The sequence below is a fragment of the Lissotriton helveticus genome, chromosome 3_1 (genome assembly GCF_964261635.1).
Source record: "Lissotriton helveticus chromosome 3_1, aLisHel1.1, whole genome shotgun sequence".
Taxonomy (NCBI): domain Eukaryota; kingdom Metazoa; phylum Chordata; class Amphibia; order Caudata; family Salamandridae; genus Lissotriton; species Lissotriton helveticus.
The window spans coordinates 2,040,195,481-2,040,220,450 of NC_136061.1; the positions used below are offsets into that span (position 1 = coordinate 2,040,195,481).

The 24,970-nt window shown below is 45.2% G+C and overlaps 1 protein-coding gene across 2 annotated transcripts in view; it reads left to right on the forward strand.

Annotated features, from left to right (window-relative positions):
- AGBL1 (AGBL carboxypeptidase 1) overlaps window positions 1–24,970 on the forward strand; it is a 4,192,795-nt gene that overhangs the window by 1,533,024 nt on the left and 2,634,801 nt on the right. For both annotated transcript variants that reach the window (XM_078683166.1, XM_078683165.1), the window contains exon 17: window positions 21,621–21,774. In XM_078683166.1, coding sequence (XP_078539292.1) covers window positions 21,621–21,774 — 154 coding nt within the window. The remainder of the gene's footprint in view (window positions 1–21,620; window positions 21,775–24,970) is intronic.

Genomic DNA, 24,970 nt, shown 5'->3' on the forward strand with positions numbered 1-24,970 from the left:
CATAAGTTGGCAGCGTATGCTCAGACTTGAGTCCCTTGCCCACTTTGCCACTGGATTCAAGCAAGACGGGCTGAAGAAGGCTGAAATGCCAAAACCGGTCCTCGGAAGCTTGTTTCCGGTCCAGGGAAGGCATGGCTTGGTAGTTCGGGCTGGACTGTTCCCACAAGGCATAGGGTCAGACTGATTTGCATATGGCCATGTCTGAACTGGCGTGGTAGAGTGGGCTAAAGAACGGTGATGGATTAAACCCAGATCTGTTGACAGGGTGTGAGTGTCTGATTGGTTCAGATGCTCCGTCCATCACCACCCCCTTTTGTACCACTTTGTTTGCCATAAGTTGGCAGGGTATGCTCAGACGTGAGTCCCTTGCCCACTTTGCCACTGGTTTCAAGCAAGCCGGGCTGAAGAAGGCAGAAATGCCAGAAACCGGTCCTCGGAAGCATGTTTCCGGTCCAGGGAAGGCATGGCTTGGCAGTTCGGGCTGGACTGTTCCCACGAGGCACAGGGTCAGACTGATTTGCATATGGCCATGTCTGAACTGGGGTGGCAGAGTGGGCTAAAGAACGGTGATGGATTAAACCCAGATCTGTTGACAGGGTGTGAGGGTCTGACTGGTGCAGATGCTCCGTCCATCACCACCCCCTTTTGTACCACTTTGTTCGCCATAAGTTGGCAGGGTATGCTCAGACGTGAGTCCCTTGCCCACTTTGGCACTGGATTCAAGCAAGCCGGGCTGAAGAAGGCTGAAATGCCAGAAACCGGTCCTCAGACGTTTGTTTCCAGTCCAGGGAAGGCATGGCTTGGCAGTTTGGGCTGGACTGTTCCCACGAGGCACAGGGTCAGACTGATTTGCATATGTCCATGTCTGAACTGGGGTGGCAGAGTGGGCTAAAGAACGGTGATGGATTAAGCCCAGATCTGTTGACAGGGTGTGAGTGTCTGATTGGTTCAGATGCTCCGTCCATCACCTCCCACTTTTGTACCACTTTGTTTGCCATAAGTTGGCAGGGTATGCTCAGACGTGAGTCCCTTGCCCACTTTGCCACTGGATTCAAGCAAGCCGGGCTGAAGAAGGCTGAAATGCCAGAAACCGGTCCTCGGAAGCTTGTTTCCGGTCCAGGGAAGGCATGGCTTGGCAGTTCAGGCTGGACTGTTCCCACAAGGCACAGGGTCAGACTGATTTGCATATGGCCATGTCCGAACTGGGGTGGCAGTGTGGGCTAAAGAACGGTGATGGATTAAACCCAGATCTGTTGACAGGGTGTGAGTGTCTGATTGGTTCCGATGCTCCGTCCATCACCACCCCCTTTTGTGCCACTATCGTCTTTGGACATGTGACCAGAATCCCAACATGCAACCAGGCATTGTGACATGCGCAATGGGTAACATCCAGTTGTGGCTGCAGGTACCTTGTCACTCATCCATCATCAACGCGAGTGCAGCTGCGTACGCCAACATCTCCATTGAGCGACCGTCGTCCACCACACCTGACATGTTGTTGACGTAATCCATCAGCTGACCCAGACAGATGTGCTGACTCCAACCACTGGACCCAATGTGCACCAAAGCACAATTGGGTAGTGGCTCAATGTGCTCATTGCACACAAGGACTCTTGCAATCTCCCAGGTCCAGTTCCCAACCTGCATGCCATAAACAGGCATCACGGTGAGACTCCAGGTCATGGACCAACAGGGGGCGCACACACGTCATAATCCAGGTCAGCTACATTACGTTGGAGAGGCAGACATCCATGGATCACTCGAATATGCACAAATGTAATTGCAACACAGGCTGAACACAGGTGACGTCCGCAAGGCAGAAGCTCAGCCGGTAACTGATCCGCAAGACTGCTAATGTCAGTGCCACCAGTACATGTTATGTTATGTTAAGCTGATTTATTAGGCGCACAGATGCTCCAGCGAAGGAGCGTCCTGGCGCCCGCCAGGTAGCAACACAACACAACAAGACAAGGGAAAAGGAACAAAGGGGCTAAGGAAACAAAAAAGTTTTTACAGCCCACCGAAAGGAGAGCAAATCCCCGAGTGCACGGATCTCAAAGGGAAGGGAATTACATAACGCGGCGGCCCGCACTTGAAAGGAACGGCCGCTAGCCCGGCAGCGCTTGAACCGGCTTGAATGCAGCAGACGTGCGCGGTAAAGGTCCACATGACTGGAGTCGAGCATGTGTCTGGGATGGTCTGCCATTGAGTCAGTGGCTCTGCTTGAAGCGGCACTGGCTTGCCCTGCGCCAGTCCAGTGGATGAAATGGCACAGCTCGGTGCAATGCGCAGTGTGTGTGTGCAACTGGTGCAGGCCTGGGGTGGGGTGGGAGTACATGTGAAGGCCATTTCACTCACGCCAACTACGACCAAAGGCTTCTGCATGTGGGATGTGTGCACGTTGGTCTCATGTCGGGCAGTGCGTAGTGTGAGAGTCGCAAGCAAATGCTATTGTATCTGTCAGGGGTGTTGGCCACATGTAAGTTCCTGCTCGGAGCTGCAGATGTGCTACCACCTGATAGTTCAGACAAAGGACCTTTCATCCCTACAGTGACTTCACCATCTGCATGCATGCATACAGGAGATGTACAGAGGCCTGTAGTGGGTGAGGTGGGATGTCTGCGACCCTGGGAATCACGGAAGATATGCCCAGCATGTGGCACATGAGCGGTCTCACTGTGTGTTACGTTGCCACACAGCTGCCCCTCCCTCCCACGAGCCCCCACACATCTGTGCGCTGCGCGGTTGCATCATATGCCCTCGTACGGCACACCATTGTAATGCATGTCTGCGCATGTCCAGTGGCATGCCAACAACACCGTGAGGCTGGCATTTGAAGGTGTGCGGCTAGGGTAGTGTTGGCCAATGGTCCAAACAGGGCAGACACAGGTGTACAGCCCATGACTGGCTGTGATCGCACAGAGAATGAGGCCAGGCAAGTGACTCATGCATCCGCAGGACTGATACACATACCACTTGTCATGCATGTGCCAAGACCCCGAGCGGTATTGCACTCCTAAATGTCCCGTACGTGCGGGCCCGCCCTCCTGGCACATGCTACATTGCAACATTGACTACTGTGGCCCTAGTGGCGACTACACCCCAACACAGAGACACACTTACCGCACTTCTGCCCAAGGCCAGGTCTGAGCCATGCCCTGCTCCCCCTGCCGATTCATCACATCCCTGCCCTGACCTGACGTACGCTGGACCAGCACATGCCGCTTGTGCATGCAGGGGGGTGCGTGCGAAGCTACATGTCCAGGGTCACTGCTAACGTTGAAGTGACATGGTAACGTCCGCTGAAGACAGCACATTGTGATGTTGCAGGGCCCGTGCCCACCATGCTGACACAATGACTACACGGACACACTTGCTCAGATGGTGTGAATGGCTATGGCCACGTGCGCACTGCCACATTTATTAGCAGGCACACATACCGAGTGACACCTGTGTTGGATGGGTGTGGAGTGTGGGGTGTGTGCACACCAGACAACAAGGGCTGCCTGGTGCAGTCAGAAATCGACAACAGTGTACATCGTACAGGACACAACCATTCAACCATAAAGGCCCCATGACTTGTGCTGCACAGAGTTAGTGCCCCAGATGCACAGCTTCCTGCATGGGCCTAACGCCATGGGACGTGGACTTGTAGTGAACAGGGTTGATGTCACCAGGTCAGTTGTTGATAGTGTTCGATCACCTCTGTGACTCTGATCCGGCTTTCGTCCGGACTGAGCCGCATCTTCCTCTTACTTCTCTCTGTGCATTCACTGGTGTGGACTCTACCATTCATGATTCGCGACTGAGTGCTGGATGGGGGACCTCCTGGTCCGCAGGGTAGGCTACAGGGTTAGTGGCACCACATGTTGCCGGCTTGCATTGAACAGAATTAGTGGCAGGCACCATGTGTCGCAGGCCTGTGATATGCAATCATGCCTCACTGATTGAAGGGAGTCCAGGGCTGTGGCCACTACCACGTACTTTGGCTCACTGCTATTCAGGACTCAGGACACAGTTCCACATGTGGGACCTACTGGTCTGAAGAGGACGCCAGTGGAGTATGTAAATGAGAAAGAAGTAATGTGGGCCAGCGTCGGCGGGGCCAGCGATGGTCTGCAGAGGCTGGAGAGGTCGCAGGACTGTTGCTTGGAGCATGCTCCGGCACGTGGTGGGCCCTCTTTGACACCCGCCGGTGTAGGCAGGTGAGCGGAGCCTCGTTGGTGTGCTGGGGCAGGCATGGCGAGCCTAGGGTGCAGCAGGTGCACGGGATGCAGGCCCGCCATGCTCAGCGCAGGACACGTGGCAGGCTGAAAGGCACTGCCCTGGCAGACGCGTTGTCCGAATGAGAACCACGACCAGTGCGATGGGCTTTTGTTCACAGCTCTACGCACGCCTGGTGTACGCAGGTCCAACCCACTACGCACGTGCATGCATGGGGGACATGGTAGCATCCACTGGCCACTACACTCCATGCACCAGCTGTTGATCTCCACATGGCCATTTCCGTGGTTTGCACTCTGTGGTCTGTCTGGCACCTCCACGCCACACCTGGCATTGGTTAGGTTCACATTCCTTGGTCACTTGCCACTCTCGCACATGCCTTCTCCATGCCGCTCCTCACATCCTGCTACTGTGTGTCTGTGGTGCCTTGCCATGGGTGGGTTGTCACCATGGCAAGGCCTCATTCCCAATGGAGTTGTGTTGTCGTGTCTGGTCGGATGGCATGTTGTATGTCTGTTGAATGCTCCTCTGGCATTGGGTCTGGGCGGCAGGTGCGTTTCAGGCGGGTCCACTGTCTTTGTGTGCACTGCCTATGACGGTTCCTTGGGGTGGTGGCAGGCCTGGGGTTGTTGCGGTGGGTGTTGTGGCCCTCTTGGGTATATGCATTGCATGATCATTGTCTCCATGGCATCTGTGGGTCATATGGTGTGGCTCTTGGCTGGGCTCCATTTTATGCTGCAAGTAGTCCTGCTTAACACCAGTAAAAGGCAGGTGTTAATTCCCTGCTACTACAGCGGCTTATTGCCTGTTTTTGTTTCGCATCGCAGATCTGGCAGTTAGTTGTGAACGTGGTGTTGTGTTTTTTTCGTGTGTTTTTGCACGGGAACGCCTACTCTGCATCTCATTAGAGTTAGTTGATGGTGTCCACCATGGGGATACATTTTGGGGCATTTATCGCAGGAATACTAGCAATGTCTGCAGTTTGCACCAGCTTGTGAATGGGGTGTTAAATCTATCACCACTTTTGATGCGTTAAGGTGGGGATAATTCAGAAATAAGTCCTTGTGGATATCCCCCTATGTCTTTACTGGGAATACGTTCAGCGGCTATTCGACCTTGTGGAGCCCATCTCGGTGATAGCCTACGGCCATGCCCCACTGAAGAGGTTTCACTTCCATTTCATAGACTAAGTCAGAAGGTACAAATTCCAACGGGGTTGGACCAGATTTCTGAATCTGAACCTCATTCCATCATGGTCAGCCTTAAATTGCTTGTAGGTATCTGTCAAGTGCACCCAGATTACTGTGCTTGGCTTATAACTCTTTTTTATGCTATTTTAATAAAAAATAATGAAAACCTTATACCTCCAGTTCCCCTTGTTGGAATCTTGTTGTTTTGTCAACTTGTTTGTTACATTATTTTCTATTTTAATAAATTGGAATGGCATTTTTATTATGTTATGCGTTTGACATTTTAACTGCTTTGGTACTTCTAAATGCTTTACTACAAATTTCCTTATGTAAAGCATGTCTGCTCATGTATCTTTTACAAAATATTTGTTACAAATCCAAATGTATCAATGGATTAGGCTGGTAATATATGATGTAGCTATTTATGAAGCTAAGCTAATATTGTATATTTTAATTTCGTTTCACAATGCTTTCCCATGGTACAGCTAACCCTGCAACAGTGAAAACAGCGTTTAGGGCCTTGTCACTGTAGGAACATGTTTAACATTCAACTCTTACATGTCCTACTTTTAGATACAATGCACTCTGACTTATGGGCATTTAAGGTTTACTTAGGAGGGACTTAGTGATATTTAAAAGGAGGTTTTGAACCTGTCAAAAGGGGTTAATTAGACAGTTTCAATTTGCAGTTTTAAAACAGCACAGACAGGCTACAGTGGATGGCCTGTAGTCATGTTTTGCTCTGTCACTCTACTGATTTCACTATGTTTACTGCAGTCCAATAGTGACATTTAACATAGACGCCCTAGGAACACCTAGTATCATATACTGGGGCCTTCTAGGTGAGTTAAATAACCAATTAGGAGTTTAGCCAGCGTGGATCTGTTTTAGGGGTCAGAACGTACGTACCTGGGTCTGGTTAGCGATGTTTCAGTGCGTAGAACCTCTGCTGTTTTGGGCTGGGAAACAGCTTGTTCAATGCTTTCCCTTGCGCAATATGTAGAGTGAAGTAACTTGATTTCATGATCTCTCTACCATCAAGAATATGTCCTTGAATAGGAATATCTAGATAATTCTGGTGGCCACATCACATCAATATCTACTGACCTCAGAACGCTCAATGTAAATAAGTACACTAGCAGAAGGGCCAAATATTAAAGGCCAACAAGCTATCTCATTAAAATTGAATTTTTTTTTTTTTTGTTCTGAAAAAAAAAAAAAATTCAATTTTACAAATTATTTCATGCCTCAAACCACTCCAACTGCACAGTCTGAAGCCCATACTTTAATCACTATTGACTGACAGAACTTAACTCATCCATGCAACATGACTGGAAATTCATGTTGATGGCATTCTAGCTGCAAACAGGATTCTGAAAAATAAGAAATAGACCCCTTATATTAAGATACTGTTCCCTTTACTCTGCAGAGTTTTGTTTCCTTGTTGGCACTTCCATGTCATCTTAGGAGGTACCTTGCTCCTATATGTACTGCCATACGTGAAAGGCTATTGGCTTCTTTATATCTGGTTTATGTGTGTTTAAATGTTCTCACCTTTGCTTTAACTCTTGCTTTTCGGTTGCAGTATTCTTATCACACAGGGGAGCCTGTAGAGTGAGGAGGGATTTGCTGAACTCCAGTTTGTGCATTTTTGTTGGCCCCCCCCGTTTGATTGTTGAAGCTCATAGTGGTGCTTTGGAGATTGGCCATGCTCCCAGCCACGTCCCTTGATGCCGGGCCTCTTAAAGGACAGTGAAGTACGTCCACACAGCATCTGCATTAGAGACAGCTGAAACAGCTGAGTTTTGTTTCCTGGTTAAATATTTCACGCTATCTTAGGAGGTGCCTGGCTCCTATTTGTCCTACTACACTTGAAAGGCTATTCACCTCCTTATATTTGTTTCATGGTTTTTAAACTTTCACATCTTTTCTTTAATTCTTGCTATTTGTTTTAAGTATTTTACCACACAATGGAGCCTGTGTAGTGAGGAAGGGTTGCTTGACCCCTGTTAATGCATTTTAGGTGCCCCTCATTTGATTGCTGAAGCACATAGTTGCGCTACACAGCTTGGCCAAGCCCTCGGCCATGCACCTTAATGCTGACTCTTTCAGGACTGTGAAGCACTTTTTTGCAGCGGGCGCAACACTGGTACGCCAAAGGCAAGCTCGTCTGCAGCCGGACTGAACCCTGCAACAGAACCCCAGGCAATTTTTCTCCCTTATCGTACTCAGTGTAAAAGCTCTTGGAACTCAGTAAACAAGGCAGGAACAATCTCAGTGACTCTTTTAAATTTGATCATAACCTTGATTGTTTTGGCTGCAAAAATTTCAGTTTCTCATTTATGGTAGATACTGTCCTACCAACAGAGACACAAATTACCCTGCACCCCCCACTCTCAGCCCTTGAGAACAGCACACCATTAGATTTACTCACCTGCACACTCTTACACACATGATCATTGATCAAAAATAAATATTATTTTTTTTTAGGTTGATTTTTCCAGACTTGACTGGCTAGTTGAATGAACAGGTGGTCCAGCGACAATTTATTGTGACCACCTGGCGGCCTTGTTTCAACCCATCCCCTACTTGGAATGTGAAGCCATTGTATTCAATTTTAAATGGATTAATAATGGTGCTTTCAACTGCATTCTAATTCATCCCCACCTGCTGGGGCAAAGAGAAAAGTTCATTTAAACTTTATTTTATTTTACTGAATCATGTATGGATTTTTCAAACTTCAAAATCCTTGGTGATATTAATTTCCACTTAGTGACCCTGTAGAATATAGATCTATAGACAATCTGCTTAGCATTGATCTTACGCAATTAGTAAATATGACGACTCATAGGGCAAATCATACCCTTGACGGAGTGGTCACTAGTAATCCCGATCTAAGCTTTGAGAAAGTCCTACCTCTGACTTGGATAGACAAAAAAGCGATAAATCTGTGCTAAAAGTTCCCACCAATAATTGTCCCAGCCACATCTTGCCACCTACGATCAAATTTCACCCTTGGCATAAAATTGAAAAGACTAAGCTGAACGACATCTTTTTGAATTCTCGACCTTTATCTGGAAATGACATTGACTTCACTACTCTAACTTTTGCTAATTGGATTGAAGACCCAGTCACTCAGCTAGCCCCTGTAAAAACAAAAACGCAAAAGGAAACCATCTGCTCTGTAGTATTCACAAGATAGGAAAACATAAATGTAGACATCAGGAATTAAAATGGAGGAAAAAAATAAAAATATAGGAAAAACTATAGCCCTGAGGAAAAAAATAAATACAAACAAGTCATTAGCAAGTAAACGTCTATGATCATAGCTGAAAAATCAAACTAATCCATCAACAAAAGTCAACACAACAAAAGATCCATCTAAAGAGCTATATAAAACAGTCAAAACCTTGGCCAAATGTGGCAATAAATACACAATAGGCCTTGACCAAACTTGTACGATAAGTTATCTGATTTTTTTCCAACTAGAGGTAAATTTAATTTTCAGTGAATTAACTTCTTATCAGAACTCCAAGTCTATTGAGTCTACTAGTAAAAGTGTATGTGCTGAATCTAATGTTTTTATCACCTTTACTCCTCTCACTGTTGACAAAGTGGGTAAACTTGTAGAATCCACCAAATCAAGAGCTCCTACTGACCCACATCCCCCTAATGTTCTCCACTTCATTGCAAGAACCACGTTAAACCATCTCCTCAAACTCCTGAATAGGACAATGATTTCAGGACATTTCCCTTTAAACTGGAAAAGGCCTGTTAAAAAAGCCTACACTTGACCCATCTCACGCCTTACAGTTCCAGCAAAGAACCTAAAGAAAATCCACGAATACTGATCTAATGTCTTTTCTGTTAGATAGCTGTTAGATAGTTTCCAGTATGGTTTTAGAGGTAACCATTGTACTGAATCAGGCCTGGTTGCTGCAACGGAAGAAATCAGAACCACAGTAAATGGTGGTAAGACTGCGCTGATTCATTTGGACTTATCAGCCGGGATTGATACCATCAACCTCTCACTGCTTATTGACTGTCTGAAAAGCATTGGTATCAGCCCTTTCCCTTTTAAGTAAATTTTTGGCCAATAGAGAACAAGGGGAGTTGATAGGGGACTATACATCTGAGCCATTTTCTCTTCCGTGTGGGGTCCCTCAGACTCTATAACATTTATGTGACCCCCACCAAACCTGATTCGTTCCTGCGCTTTCTCTGTGATTTCCTATGCCTGCGACACAGATTGTAGTCTCAATTGCCGTCGAAGTGGTGGCTAAACAGTTTCTCAAATGCATGGAGCAAATTGTTGGATAGATAAAGAACAACTGCCTTAAATTAAACTTTGACAAGTCAGAGGTACTTTTGTTCTGCAATGATATGTCCTTCTGAACTACCACTTGGTAGCTTCAAGACCATTGACCACTTCCATGTCCAGCAATAAAAGCCAAGAACTTGGGTGTTCTTTTTTATGTAAAGCTATCCTATTCAGACCAAATCAACCAGGTCACTTCATCATCTTTTTTGCCTGCTAATAACTCTGAAAAACATCTTTCCTTTTCTTCCACTTAAGCTTCAAAAGACAGTCATCAGTGCTCTAGTTATTTCGAGGATCTACTGCTACAATGTGCTTTGGGTTGGCATCCAACAACGTCCGTTGAACAAACTTCCGATTCTCCAGAATGCTGCAACCTGTCTTCTTCTGAACATTTCTAAATTCAGTTCAGTTTCCGAAGCCATCATCGACCTACATCGGCACCCAGTCTGCAAGCGTGTAGGGTTCAAAACCTTACGCTTGGCAGACACAGCCCTCATAATACTGTTCCTGAATACTTTAAGAGGAAGATTTATTGGTACACCACTAATCATAGACTTCAGTCCAGTTTAAGAGGAAGATTTATTGGTACACCACTAATCATAAGCTTCAGTCCACCTTGGTCGAAAACGTGGTCATTTACAAAATCAACAAGGCTCGTTGGGGTGGCAGACATTTCTAAGTTTTCATCTGCAAACTTTGGAATTCTTTACCCTATGAGCTGACAGCTTAGTCCAACATAAAACAATTCAGAAAATAGCTTAAAACCTGCTCTAATAATCTCTAATAATGAGGCACAGGGTCAGAGCTGATTTGCATATAGCCAGTGTCTAACCCAGGGTGGTGTAGAGTGCAAAAAAACGATGGATTTAGGCCCAGATCCTTGTACTGGGATGAATGTATGACATTGTTCTACATTCTGTCCATCAACTGTGTTTTTTGCAATTTTCACCCCGAGTGGGCTGGGTATGCTCAGACATGAGTCCCATGCTCTCCACACCACTGAAGTCAAGCTATCCAGGCTGATAAAGGCTGATAGCCAGAAACCGGTCCTTGGATGCTTGATTCCGGTCTGGGAAAGACATGGCTTGGTAGTTCGGACTGGACTGTTCCCATGAGGCACAGGGTCAGAGCTGATTTGCATATAGCCAGTGTCTAACCCAGGGTGGTGTGGAGTGCAAAAAAACGATGGATTTAGGCCCAGATCCTTGTACTGGGATGAATGTATGACATTGTTCTACATTCTGTCCATCAACTGTGTTTGTTGAATTAACTTAGGCATACATTACATAGACATAATATGTGAGTGAAGTAGGGATCGCTCAAGGTCCTGACGAGAAAGCCATGGGGATGGCTTTTGAAACATGTTAACCGAGCAGGAGGCAATTCATAACAGTATACCCCCTATGTTTCCCCATTTTTATGTTTCCAGCTAGAGAAGCGAATAAAGTCTATTTTTTCCTCTAGCCAGGACATTTTTAACATTGCACCACTATTCTTCCTGACCCTACCACTCCCATCTCTGCACTACACATAGCTTTTTTCACTTAAAAAAGTGCTCCCGCATCTCTGTAGTTTGCAGCACGCCCCACTCCATAGAGGGACGGGAAGACCCCCCATGATGAAGCATGACACTAAGGGATTCTTAGTGTGTGAGGGGTATTTTAAAAACACATAGGCCAGATGTAGTTAAATTCAATTTAGCGAGTCGTTAATAGCGATTTTTACGGAATCGCTTTTAAGGACTCGCTAAATTGAATATAGGTAGGAATCGCTAAAATATTAGCTATTCCTTAACATTCCTTAATAACGAATCACAAATTGAGATTCGTTAATAAGGAATACCTACCTATTCATTCCTATGGGCTAAGAGGCAAATAGGAATGAATGGTAAGATATTCACTATTTGCGATACGGTATTAAAGAATCGCAAATAGCGGGAGCTATTTCAAGGGTGCCAGGGTTTCAAGAGAACACCCTGGTACACCCTTGAAAAGTGCATGCGTGCACATGTGGCACACATACATGCCCTAACTGTAAAAAAAGCAAAAAAGTGCATTTTTACAGGAAATTGCTAATTACCTGCAACTTGAAGTTGGTAGTAATTAGCGATTCCTTAAGCCTAAGTGCACTTTCTTTTGTGCTACCTACATTGCATTTAAGGAATCGCAAATGCAAGAGCAAAATAAGGAATCACAAACTTTGTGATTCCTTATTTTGCCAGTAGGTTTAAACTCACCTACATTACTCTCAGCCCAATACTGGTCGGTAACTCAGAAATTCTCCAAATTTCTGCGTTACCGCTCGGTATTTAGCCACCTACATCTGGCCCATAGTGTTTCCCATGACAACTTCATGGTTCGTAATACAAATTCCCCACAACCTCCACTATAATTTTCAACACTAAGAAGGATATAGTAACAAAAGGTAGAATCTCTTTGTTTAATCAAAGTCTGTACAGGAGGTTGATTCTATCTTCATACCTCTTCATTCACCCTCTTTGATTGTTTACCAACAGCCACTATCATTATAGATTCAGTCCTGTTCACGGAAATCTATATATGTTATATAAGATTTGTACAGCGCCCAGCTACTCCCTAGAGTGTCCTGGCACTAAAAGACAAGGCGGTACCTATATATAAGACCAATGTAGATTGGCAGAAAAGCCAAGTCTTCCATTTTTTTTGTAAAGACTTAAGGTCCTGTGTTAAATGCAACTCCCTACAGAGCTTATTCCAATTAATCGGCCCTAGGTAAGAGAATTATCTGCTGCCCTTTTTAAGCCAGCAGATACGTGGGACTTTGGTCAAGTGTTCAGAAGAGGAATGCAAGGTGCGGGCAGGGATGTAGTCATGGATCCTCTCCCTCAGATAGCAAGCACCTGACCCGAACAGGGCTTTGTGCATTAAAACCATGGCCTTAAATCATATCCTCTTTCTCATTGGAAGCCCATAAAGAGCCTCCAAATGAGCGGTCATGCGTGATCTTGGGGGGAGATAAAGTAGCAGCCTAGCAGCTGAGTTCTGAACCACCTGAAGTCTAGATAGAAGATACCCCAGAAGGTCAAGGTAAAGAGCATTATCATAGTCCAGATTAGAGGTTATTAGCGCTTAGATGACTCTGACAGATGGGGCAAAAATTGTTTCAGCATCCGAAGAGTTCCAAAGCAGGAGCCTATCAGAGCCTGAATCTGTGGTTGATAGGAAAGGGCGCTATCAAATTCAATGCCTAAATTCCTTAGAGAGCTCGATTGTGGGCTTGGGGGCAGAGCGTCCTTTGGTCAGCATGATCTCCAAAGGTTAGTGGAAGAAGCAACAAAGATAATTATCTCGGTCTTATCGGAGCGTATTTTGGTTGGTTAATAGCCAACCACTGGAACACCTTTCAGAGGCAGTTTGTTACAACCTCCCCATCTACCTCCTCTCCTTTTCCACAGGAGAAGAGAAGCTGGGTGTCATCTGCATAAGAGATTACTTTCGCACCCAGCGACTCTGCCAATGGTGCCAGTGGTGTAAGATACACCTTAAACAGGGTGGGCTCAAAACCGAACCCTAAGGAACACCAACCGTAAGTGTACGTGCATTGGACAAAAACGGAGGCAGCCAAACTTCTTGGCATCTGCCGTCCAAAAAAAGAGGAAAGCCAAATCAGGGTTGCTTTCTTAATCCCTATTGCCTGAAGACGCTCAAGCAGCCTTTCATGTGGAACAGTATCAAAGACCGATGATAAATCCAGCATAATCAGGTTGACCTTGCCTCCAATGTCCAAGGTGCCTTTAACATACTCCACTACGTCTGTGCTGAAGTGTGGTCTAAAACCTGATTGACTGGGATGTAAAAGCTTGTTGTCCTCCAGGATTGTGACAGTTGTCCATTAACAAATTTTTCCAATATTTTGGAAAAAGCAATGAGAAGGGAGAGCAGTCTATAGTTGGCTGAAGTTTGGATTCAGCTGTAGATTATTTAAGTAAAGGTATCACTTTTGCCCTTTTCCATTGTTCTAGTACCTTGCCAGATAATAAAAAAGTGTTTAATATTATAATTGCTGTTGGATTCATATCTTAGTTACCTTAGTTAGCACAGCTGGAGGACATGGGTCAGAAGGAGAACCTGACTTCAGGCCCTTAATGGCTGACAAAGAATCCTCAAGGGAATGAGGGCCAGAAACTAGACAAAGTGGGACTTCCTGTAATAGGAATAGAAACATCTATTAACTCAGGAAGGATTAAATCAGATTGCACATTTTTAAGAAGATCTGCCTGAATGGTGGCAAATTTGTCTTCAAAGAATAGTTACAGCTCCTCATAACAGTCTGCCGAAGGTTGGCAGTCTCTAGAAATGACTTTAGGCCTAAGAAAGGATTTCACAATTTTAAAGGTCTCCTTAGATTTCTTACTGGTCTCTTCGATCTTCTTTCCAATGCAGGCTGTTTTGGCTAGCCGCACCTTTGAGTGGAAGTCCTTTAATGCTAACTTATAGGTCGATTTATCTTCTAGATTGAAGTTACAGCTCCATTTCCTTTCAAGGTGTTTACATTGTTATTTTCTCATTCTGAGGACCTCAATAAATCAGGGGGTTAACAACATGTCTAAGAAATGGTAATAATGCTTTTAATATAGTTTTATGGCTCTTACACAGACACAAATCTCCATTTTGAAGAGGGATGATATGATTTGAAATGAAAATGTTTTTCCTCACCCACAAAATATTCTCACAAGAATGTGCTTTATTCCCTTGGATTCCCCTAGCTAGTGGATAGACCAATATACTTGTCAAAGAGGCCACAGGCTTGGTCATGTGTTCTTTTAGATACTGAAACTAGACTGAAACCTAGAATTTCACTCCATAATCATGATTGTTATCAGCTTCAGCATAAAAGATAAAAACAAGGAAATGGAGGGTAGGGGGCACAGCCTTCAACACTAGAAGCTTTTCACTAGGGCATGACACTTTCCTTACAAGTCAGCCTAGAAGTAATCCTAACAGATATAGTACAGTTGGTAACCATGGCTTCATTGAGGTGACACCCATCCAACACCCTAACACCAAAACGTTTAAAAGAATCATCAATAGTTTATTTTACAGATGTGTTAATCTAACTGAAATTTCAAGACAATTGAAGAATTCCCAACTACCACCAAACCAAGTGCCAGGTGTATGCCTGCGGATGCAAACAAGCCCATTAAAATTATAAAGAAGCCTTCCTTCTCATATGCATCCTAGTAACTCAAAGATGCACTTGTCAAATCATCAGGATATAAGGTAAATTATTGATTTCCCAGAGGCACATTATTCTATGGTGTGCACTGAAAAACGATGTAAAAGCCCGATATATTTCTTTCATAACAAAATCATCTCTGTGCAGTGAGTTTTATGACTTACAGCACTCTCTCAGATAAACCTGCAGTGTATTCACCCGCCCCTTCAAGGCAAAGATCCTCAATAGCACATACCATTGTTCAAGTTCGAACCAGGCCACAAAATGAATACATAAAATTCACACCAAACTTACATGTACAATGCAAAGTTTGCATGTCCTGGCTTGTTAGTTCAAGGAGCGCTTCTCACCGAGTTCATCATTCCAAGTCTAACGTCCTCTCCTGCAGTCTCTCAGGCATGGTATTATCACTTAATAAAAAATAAAAATAAAGGGGTCATGGCCTGGCTGCCGATCAAGATGGCCGTGAGGCTGTGAAACTCCGGAGCCCACGATCCAGATACTCTGGGCCGTGACAGCCATCGTCGTTCATTTGTTCTCACCGGTGGGGTGGAGATGTCAGAGGACCCCCCCACACCTGCTGGGGCCATTGGATGGTGTCCTGCTGTCACCCAGAGCTGGGATGGGGTAGTGTAGTTTGGCCTCCCTCAGAGGCCCCGCTGTGACAGGGCCAGCGGGTGAGCCTCAGGCCTGGGCCACAGACCCCGGCCTGGTCTGTGCCCCTCTCATCTCCGATCACTGGGGTGCCCTGCGCTGTAATCCGGTGTGACGCACCGGGGCACCCAGCACATAAAGATCCTGATCGGATGCGGCCATGCTTCGCATCTCCACCCCAGTCTGCTTGATACCTGGCTGGCTTTGGAGAGGCGTTGGAGTCGAGGCGGGCGGCTACTCAATCACCTGGGCCTCGCTGGTGACTACAGGACCTGAAGCACTGTTGGTGCCGAAGAGAGATCGCTCTGCTGCTGTGGCTGTCCTGTGGCCTGTACTCTACCTCCTCCCTTACATCGAGCTGCTGAGGGTGAGTGTCTGGTTGCCCTGTGTCTCTGCCTGGATTATGCACTTGTGCATGGGAGGGCCCAAGACCGTTAACTGCTATTCCAGCTGTAAGGGGCACGTTCAGATCTGGAGACCCCTCTGGACATCACATCGGCCTGATCACCCTGGCCCTTCCCCCCTTGCCTCTGGGCCCAACCTGACGGTGCCTGATGCCCACTGCTGCCCCTTACCTCAGACAGCTGACCTGCTGCACTTCGTGTTCAGGGAGACACCTCCGGGCAACTAGAGAGCTGGACGCCATTGCACATCCTTGGCAACTCTTACTCCCGCTAAGAGGGTCCTGCGAGGTGCACACTGCACCCACCCATGGTGGGCGAGGCCTCCAACAGATACCCGAGGATGGGGCAGAGCAACCCCAAAAAACGCAAATTATCTTTGGATCAATCTGGGAAGTTAAGTCGCGGAACGCCTCTCCTGATATAGACCATGATCAAGATTCTGCAGCCATCCCGGACCACCCCAGAGGGGGTGGCCTCTATTTTGGCTGAGCTACGTGCTGGCTCTTACATCCCACCTAGACTGCTTGTATCAATGCTTTGATCAGCAGGGTGCCCGCCTTGACGCAGCTGAAGAGCGCTATTCCTCAGTCGAGGATTCTTTGGCTAAAGCTCTCAGGGAAAGTCCTTTTTTAGACAACTTCAAGCTGCCATGTTTAAATGCCCCATGTGGCTGTGCAGGAGGGTTGGGTCATGTCTGGAGCAGTAATGTGCCACCCTAGGACTGGACAGTGGTGCCTTCCTTCCCGAAATTTTCGGCCCCACTTAAAAACCCATACGTAAGCGAGAGACAATTGAGAGTGTTCTTGAGCTGAGAGTGACAACACAATGCCTAGCTAGAAGGAATATTCCTCTGACTCAACTGGAAGGATGAACGACTTTGACTCCAACTTCCACCCAGGTACTGGCAGTGTTTTTCCAGGATAACACACAAGATGATGGACGGAATGTTGCACAATGGCAAAACATTCACCCCAGTCACAGATCTGGGTTTAATCCATCGATATTTTGCTCAACAAGCCACCCCAGTTCAGACATGGCCATATGCAAATCAGTCTTGACCCTGTGCCTCATGGGAACAGTCCAGCCCGAACTGCCAAGCCATGTCTTCCATGGACCGGAAGTAAACAACAGGGAGGGACATGAGCGGGACAATATTTAAAGGGGTCCAGTGTGCGTGTCCCATCAGACACTATTCAAGGAAGGTGCACACAGTTCCCCTGAGCAGTAATGTGAATATAGAAGAGTAATATTCCTTCCTCTCTCCTGGTGTGGTTGTTTTTGAGGGATCAAGGGCAAATGTCCCTTGTCGGAACTAGGGATGCCTCACACAATAGGTTGGTTCAACGGCTACTGTCATATCACCAGCCAATTGCCTCGTGTCATCATCGGCTTCCTGCTCCTGCGTCAAGCCGGCGCTGCAATGCCTGACGGGTAGCACTGGGTGCTACACTTTTACGGAGATCTTTTGTTCCAAGCCGTTTGTATGAGTGGGTGTGAGGGGCCCAAGTTGTGAAGTAGTGAGCGTGAGGTGGGGTGTATTAAAAAAGGTTAGTATAGTCTACTCAAGTCCCTTTATTCATGTAGCTATCTACCTTAATTAAAAAATGAGAGGGGTATGGGGATTCAGCCAGACTATGGGTGGGAGACCCGTTCAACCCTCATTAGTGCTACGGTCAACATGTTTCATGCCATAGTGGCAATTCGTCAGGACCTAAAGAGTGCTCATAAACTGGAGAAGGAGCCCTGGTTGGGCTGCGAAGTGTAGCAAATACTACCTGAAGGGTCAGAGACTGGAACAGGGAGAGTTCCTGTGTTACAATCCGCCCTGTGGAAAAATAAGAGAAAGACCCACATTAGTGACTCTTCTCCAAGGGATCTAGCCCAAGATCTTGGTGAAAAACGCTAATAAAAGTACACCCAGAAAGTGGTGTATCCCAAAACGTGGAGAGAAGTGGGAAAATTATCAACAACTCGAGTGAGTTGTAATTGAGTATCATATCTCATGTTTGGATTTCCAAAAACCATAAGTCGAATCAACATTGTGTTCGGATATGTTAATATGAAGAAATTAGTGAGGACATTAGTGCCGAAGGACATTCTCATTAGATGTAAATAGCGACAGGAAGAACGAAAAAAGACAGCTAAACAGGTTGTTCTTTTGGGACTTACCCTCAGTAGCTGTAGACGGTCCCCATAGTCTGCTTTGGTGGGACCTGTGCTATCAACTAACAATCTAGAAGGTAAGAAAGGAAAGGGGTTTCTAGGTACTATTAAGGATATCAATGGTCTATCCTCAAATTCAGGGTGTTTATTACATTGTGCTGGAGTTACCCACTCGTTTCATTGGGGTTATTCAGACCAACCGGTGGTGTCGGCGGGAGCATACCACTCTGGTTAGGCTGTAGCCCTGTCGGTGACACCGCAGGTTAATCCCGGGTAACCGCAGCCAAAACGAAAACAACGCCCCCCCCAAAAATTTGGGGAAACGCGGTGCATCCAGGGCAGCCCGCCCCGCCAAATCAACAAGCCCCAGAGTAAAGGTAAGGAGCCGGTCAGTGCCAGTAGCAAGCCGCCGGAGCACCGCGGCCCGCAGGGCTAGCTTCCGCCACAGCTGGGGATTTGTCCCCACACCCATCCCAGACAGTTTCCAAGAGATGATTGAGATCAAGAATCTCTTTAGGAAAATACGGTTACGAGCCTTCTTTGATGGTAAACCTGAACCCACCAGCCAGGATACCGGTCTTAAGAAACCTTCTACCTTTACTCCAACGGATGGGATGGTCCCGCCGGAGGTCCTGACCTTCGAGCGAGCAGTCCTAGCGACTCTGAAAAAGAAACCTAACATCAAACAATTCAACAACCTGACTACTGCTGAGACAAGCCGTGGACACATTAGGAACTGATGTCACGATTGTTATCAAACAAGCTGACAAGGGAGGGGCCACGGTCATACAGAATCGCCACGACTATGACCTCGAATGCAGACGGCAACTTTCAAACACCACCCACTACAGGCCCCTACCTGGAGACCCTACCAAGCGCTTGACTACCACCATCATGAGTCTGGTGATAGAAGCTGAAACTAACGAATGGATTACTGGGTTGGTCTGAATAACCCCAATGAGACGAGTGGGTAACTCCAGCACAATGTAATAAACACCCTGAATTTGAGGATAGACCATTGATATCCTTAATAGTACCTAGAAACCCCTTTCCTTTCTTACCTTCTAGATTGTTAGTTGATAGCACAGGTCCCACCAAAGCAGACTATGGGGACCGTCTACAGCTACTGAGGGTAAGTCCCAACAGAACGACCTGTTTAGCTGTCTTTTTTCGTTCTTCCTGTCGCTATTTACATCTAATGAGAATGTCCTTCGGCACTAATGTCCTCACTAATTTCTTCATATTAACATATCCGAACACAATGTTGATTCGACTTATGGTTTTTGGAAATCCAAACATGAGATATGATACTCAATTACAACTCACTCGAGTTGTTGATAATTTTCCCACTTCTCTCCACGTTTTGGGATACACCACTTTCTGGGTGTACTTTTATTAGCGTTTTTCACCAAGATCTTGGGCTAGATCCCTTGGAGAAGAGTCACTAATGTGGGTCTTTCTCTTATTTTTCCACAGGGCGGATTGTAACACAGGAACTCTCCCTGTTCCAGTCTCTGACCCTTCAGGTAGTATTTGCTACACTTTGCAGCCCAACCAGGGCTCCTTCTCCAGTTTATGAGCACTCTTTAGGTCCTGATGAATTGCCACTATGGCATGAAACATGTTGACCGTAGCACTAATGAGGGTTGAACGGGTCTCCCACCCATACTGAGTCCCCATACCCCTCTCATTTTTTAATTAAGGTAGATAGCTACATGAATAAAGGGACTTGAGTAGACTATACTAACCTTTTTTAATACACCCCACCTCACGCTCACTACTTCACAACTTGGGCCCCTCACACCCACTCATACAAACGGCTTGGAACAAAAGATCTCCGTAAAAGTGTAGCACCCAGTGCTACCCGTCAGGCATTGCAGCGCCGGCTTGACGCAGGAGCAGGAAGCCGATGATGACATGAGGCAATTGGCTGGTGATATGACAGTAGCCGTTGAACCAACCTATTGTGTGAGGCATCCCTAGTTCCGACAAGGGACATTTGCTCTTGATCCCTCAAAAACAACCACACCAGGAGAGAGGAAGGAATATTACTCTTCTATATTCACATTACTGCTCAGGGGAACTGTGTGCACCTTCCTTGAATAGTTCCATGGACCGGAAGCAAACATCCTATGACTGGTTTCTGGCTATCAGCCGTCTTCAGCCCGGATAACTTAACTTCAGTGGCTTAGTGAGCACGGGACCCGCGTCTGGGCATATCCTTCCCACCTAGGGTGAACTGGGTGTGAATGTTTTGCCATTGTGCAACATTCCGTCCATCATCTTGTGTGTTTTGCTGTTCACCGTATGTGGGAAGGGTATGCCCAGACGTGGGTCCCGTGCTCACTAGGCCACAGGAGTCAAGCTATCCTGGCTGATGTAGGCTGATAGCCAGAAACCGATCCTAGGATGCTTGATTCAGGTCCAGGGAAGACATGGTTTGGCAGTTCGGTCTGGACTGTTCCCATGAGGCACAGGGTCAATACTGATTTGCATATGGACATGTCTGAACTGGGGTGGCTTGGTGAGCAAAATAACGATGGATTAAACCCAAATCAGTGACTGGAGGTGAATGTTTTGCCATTGTGGAACATTCCGTCCATCAGCTTGTGTGTTTTAGTGTTTTTCCAGGGCCAGTGGCACTGGCCCTCTTATACCCTAGTTGTATTGAATGTTTGGGGGGCTTCTAGAACCTCAGTAGGCACCCTGCCCAGATGTTGTGCCCCTAAAAGTCAACCTATGTCTCACATGGGATTACCTTTAGGATCCCTGGAGAAGTTTTCATTCTTTTAAAGCACTCACGGAGCTTGTCCTGTTAGTTAGTCTTAGATTTGAAGTAGCAGCATGTTTGAAGTAAAATTAATACTCTTGCACCTATTAAATTGAGGTACTAATGATTTATTATTCATAATGTTAATGTTGAAATTTACCTTGAAATGTTTTTTGTGTTAATGGAGGTTACCATCCAACATAATGATATAATTGTTTTTGCTTATGTTTGCATATGTTGTATGTGAGCTATTTGCACCTTTTAGCAGTGTGGTGACACCCTAACAAGGCCAATAGGCCTGCTTTTGTCATAATGACTCCCCCTTGTATTGTTTCGAGTATAGGTTGGGAGGGGAGTTGTGATTGTAGGGTTGAGCACCTGCCAGGGGTGGAATCTGTTCTGAATATGTCACCAAAGGTATTTCCTACTGCCTGTTTGTAGGTGCATACTGAACTGTGGGTCATTCCAACAGTGAATACAAGCAGAGCTGGGATAAGTATACTTGATTTCTCAGTGGAGGATTAGTTGTTAATACTGAAGGTGATTTGAGCGAATGGTCTGCAATAATTGCATCATCTATGTACAATTTAGAACTGCAGAGTTGATGTTGTTGTGAAAAGAGAAATCATAGTAGCAGCAACATTATTTTCTTCAAGTAGTATTCTACTTTCTTCCATCAGTCACACCTACAACAACTGGAACAAAGAGTGGATGTCAGAAAAGTCTATTTTAAAAAGCAAATGCTGTGCTCAACTCTGGGAGGAAACCTATGCCCTTTGGTTACTATTACAGCAATGCCCGAAACTAAAAGTACAGAACACGTCCTTTTGTTGCGTAAGTAATTTATGTGTATGATTATACCAGAAGCATAGTCATTGGGAAATGGAGGTGGAATCCATTTCAGAATATAACAACATTTTTAAAGCTCTAGTAACTGAAATATATCTTGATTAGGGGTGTGTGAAATTAGCTTTTACACAAATACATGAAATTTAGGGAAATGTATATGTAATGTGCAAAATGTAAATTGTCATTGAGTGCTATATTATATCACATAATGCATCCTCACATCAGTTTATGATACCAGGACCTGTTTTGTGCAACAAAAACATGGAAAAACGCAATTGCTGAGAAGAACAGATGCTTGCATTTTGTTGTGTTGTTCCCTAGCTCCTGTGCTATGCATTTGCCATAAACTGAGGCATAAGTATGATCTGTAGGATAATGGTGTAATTTTGCATTTCAAGCATAACAGGAAATTCCTGAAATTACACAAATTATGACAGTGTAATACAATTTCTTGATTGATCTTAAACTATTGTGTTGCAAATGATGTTCACTAGGAAGTCCTGGCAAATTCCATGTCATTCCATTGACTTTGAATGTATTGCACAAAGAAGTAAGCCAACTCTACAAATCAAGAACAGCTGAAATCAGTCTGGGAATTTGAATGCTTATACATTGCAGTTCATTGACATTCCAGTAAATATTTAAACCAGTCCTTATATGTTCCTTGCAAACGGCTTGCACTTTTTGAATGGAGATTAGGAAGCATCGTGGCATGAATCACTAAGATCAATTCCACATAAATTCCACAAGAAAAGAAAAGCTTTGCATTCATTGAAGGACTTCCATATAAGGCAAGCATGTATCCATATGGCAGGATGTATGATGGTACAATGCGTACCGTTACAACGCGTACCTTTACAACGCAAGTCGTTACAACGACTTGCGTTGGGGGGCACTGGATAGTGAATAGTTTAATTTACTATTCCAACTCCAGTCCCCGTGGATAGTAGGGAAGGTGTTGGATAGTAAATTAAACTATCCCCTATCCTAGAGCGCCCTCCAGCGAAAGTCGTTGTAACGACTTTTGTTGTAAATCCTGCGTTGTAACAGTACCGCGTTGTAACGGTTCCGTTGTAAAGGATGTTTCCCCATATGGCATAATGGAGTTTCACATTATGGGGGTAATCCTGCAGAATGTCATTAGCCATCTTACTGTGGTCATTGAATACACAGAGATCTTTAATATGATTGCCATGTGATCTGAAGAGAAAGTGTGCTGGACACATTTGCTACTGGAGGTAACACTGTGTAAGATTTAGACCTATGAACAAAATGCCGAAGCATACAAAGAAGTCCACAGTTGTAGTGTATAATCCAATGTATTAATCAGAAGGCCTCATCAGCATTCAAGGCTTATCACAGTCCTGAGCTGCCATGCTTACCTTCCCCTACTAGTCTTGCAACATACTGCCTTCTGATCCCTCCAAGGCTTATTAAGGCCTTGCAATTCTTAAACCCTGCTCTTCTGTTTCTACAGGCAGTTTGTGACTTTACATGCTTCTTGAAGTGAAGTTTCTTTGCCCATGAGCTGAATATAATCCCTTTTGCCTGCAAACATTATCTACAGCCTTGAGAAAGTCTTTGGACGAAACGTGTGTCGCCTGCCTTTTTGTACCAAACATAACATCATGACCAGTGAATGTGAATGTATTATATAAACCTCAAGTTTGTAATAAGAAGATTATTACAACTGTGGACTTCTTTGTGTGATTCGGTATTTTGTTCATTGTTTGTTGTTGACCAGGGGCTTTTGCATTCTGGCTTTTACACCCTAGTTGGCAGGGTTTCTGTACCAAGAAAGCACCATAACTAAATTGAGTTTGTTAGATGCATTGACATCCCCTAATTTATTTATGCAGTTTTTGATGTGGCAAGTTTTTGGCATAACCGCCACTGCTTTGTTCTAAGTTTTAGAACCACTACCCAGTGACCTTGATTTTCACCCAGGAACCTCAAGGAGACCACTTAAGTGAACATCCCATTGTGAAATAAGACAACACAAGGTGATATAATAACTGCTTTATTCAGAACAATACATGAGGAAAGCCTATCTAGAATAAGGTTGATGCGCCACCTTTAAGTCTACTAAAACTCAAATATTCCTTAGAATTTCCCAAGACAAACTTGAGAGAAGGAGGAGAGGAAAAGGAGAGATGGATGAAAATAAGGAGTGGACATAGGGTCATAAGGCAAATTACGAAAAATGACAATTAAGATATAACACATTCTTCCCCCTGTGAAAATCAATTATCCTTACAGGACCTTTCATGAAGGTGTTCTGGCCTTAGTAGACACTTTGACCTGATCTGCAATGGATCCTCCTTCAACACAGGTTTGCAGAGTGGTGAAAGAATGACCTCCGACATCATTTCTAAACATTTGTGAGCTGATTCCAGAAGTGGTAACATTATTAACACTGTCATAACATAAACTTTGCAGTTCAAAATCTGGGACATGTCATGAATACATAAGATCATCTTCCTCTTATTCCTCACCAGAGTGAACACATTCATTCATACATTTGGCAATCCTTTAGATACTCCAACACTTCTCATTCTGTGTGACAATACTAAATTTTTTCAACTTTACCACCTTCAAAAGTTCCTTTTTCCACCCTTGCAAATAACTTTATGCGTAACACATCCCCCACAGACAGATCATGTTGCTTAACCTTGTTTAGATCCTAACATACCAATGTGTCTGTTGTAAGGTTAATTCCTCTCTTCTTTCTTTACATCAATGCTCTCCCTTCTGTTCAGCCTGCATGACTGGAGAATGCTGTATGATGTCATGGAATGTTGGCGTGTGGACTTGTGGAGAGTGTGGAGAGCGTCAGTTGGAGATGTGAGGCTGAACAGAAGGAGGATACTCCTGGTGGGGCTACTATTCCAGCTTAGATTAATACTTACCATCTTACTACAATTTACCATCTATCTACTACCTGGAACTTATTACAAAAAAATACATCTTGGAACCTACCACCTTGTCTACAATTTGGACTTCTTATTTAGTACAGTGTCTAATTAATGTTTCTTTTCCGCTCTCTACCTGACACTCACACCAAAACATTTTTTGAAGAAGAATATTAAATTTAACCCCAGGGGCACATACCAGATGTGTGATTCTTCCCCTTAGTAACTTGAAGGCACCGATTCCCGTGGTGGAGAATGGATTCATGAGG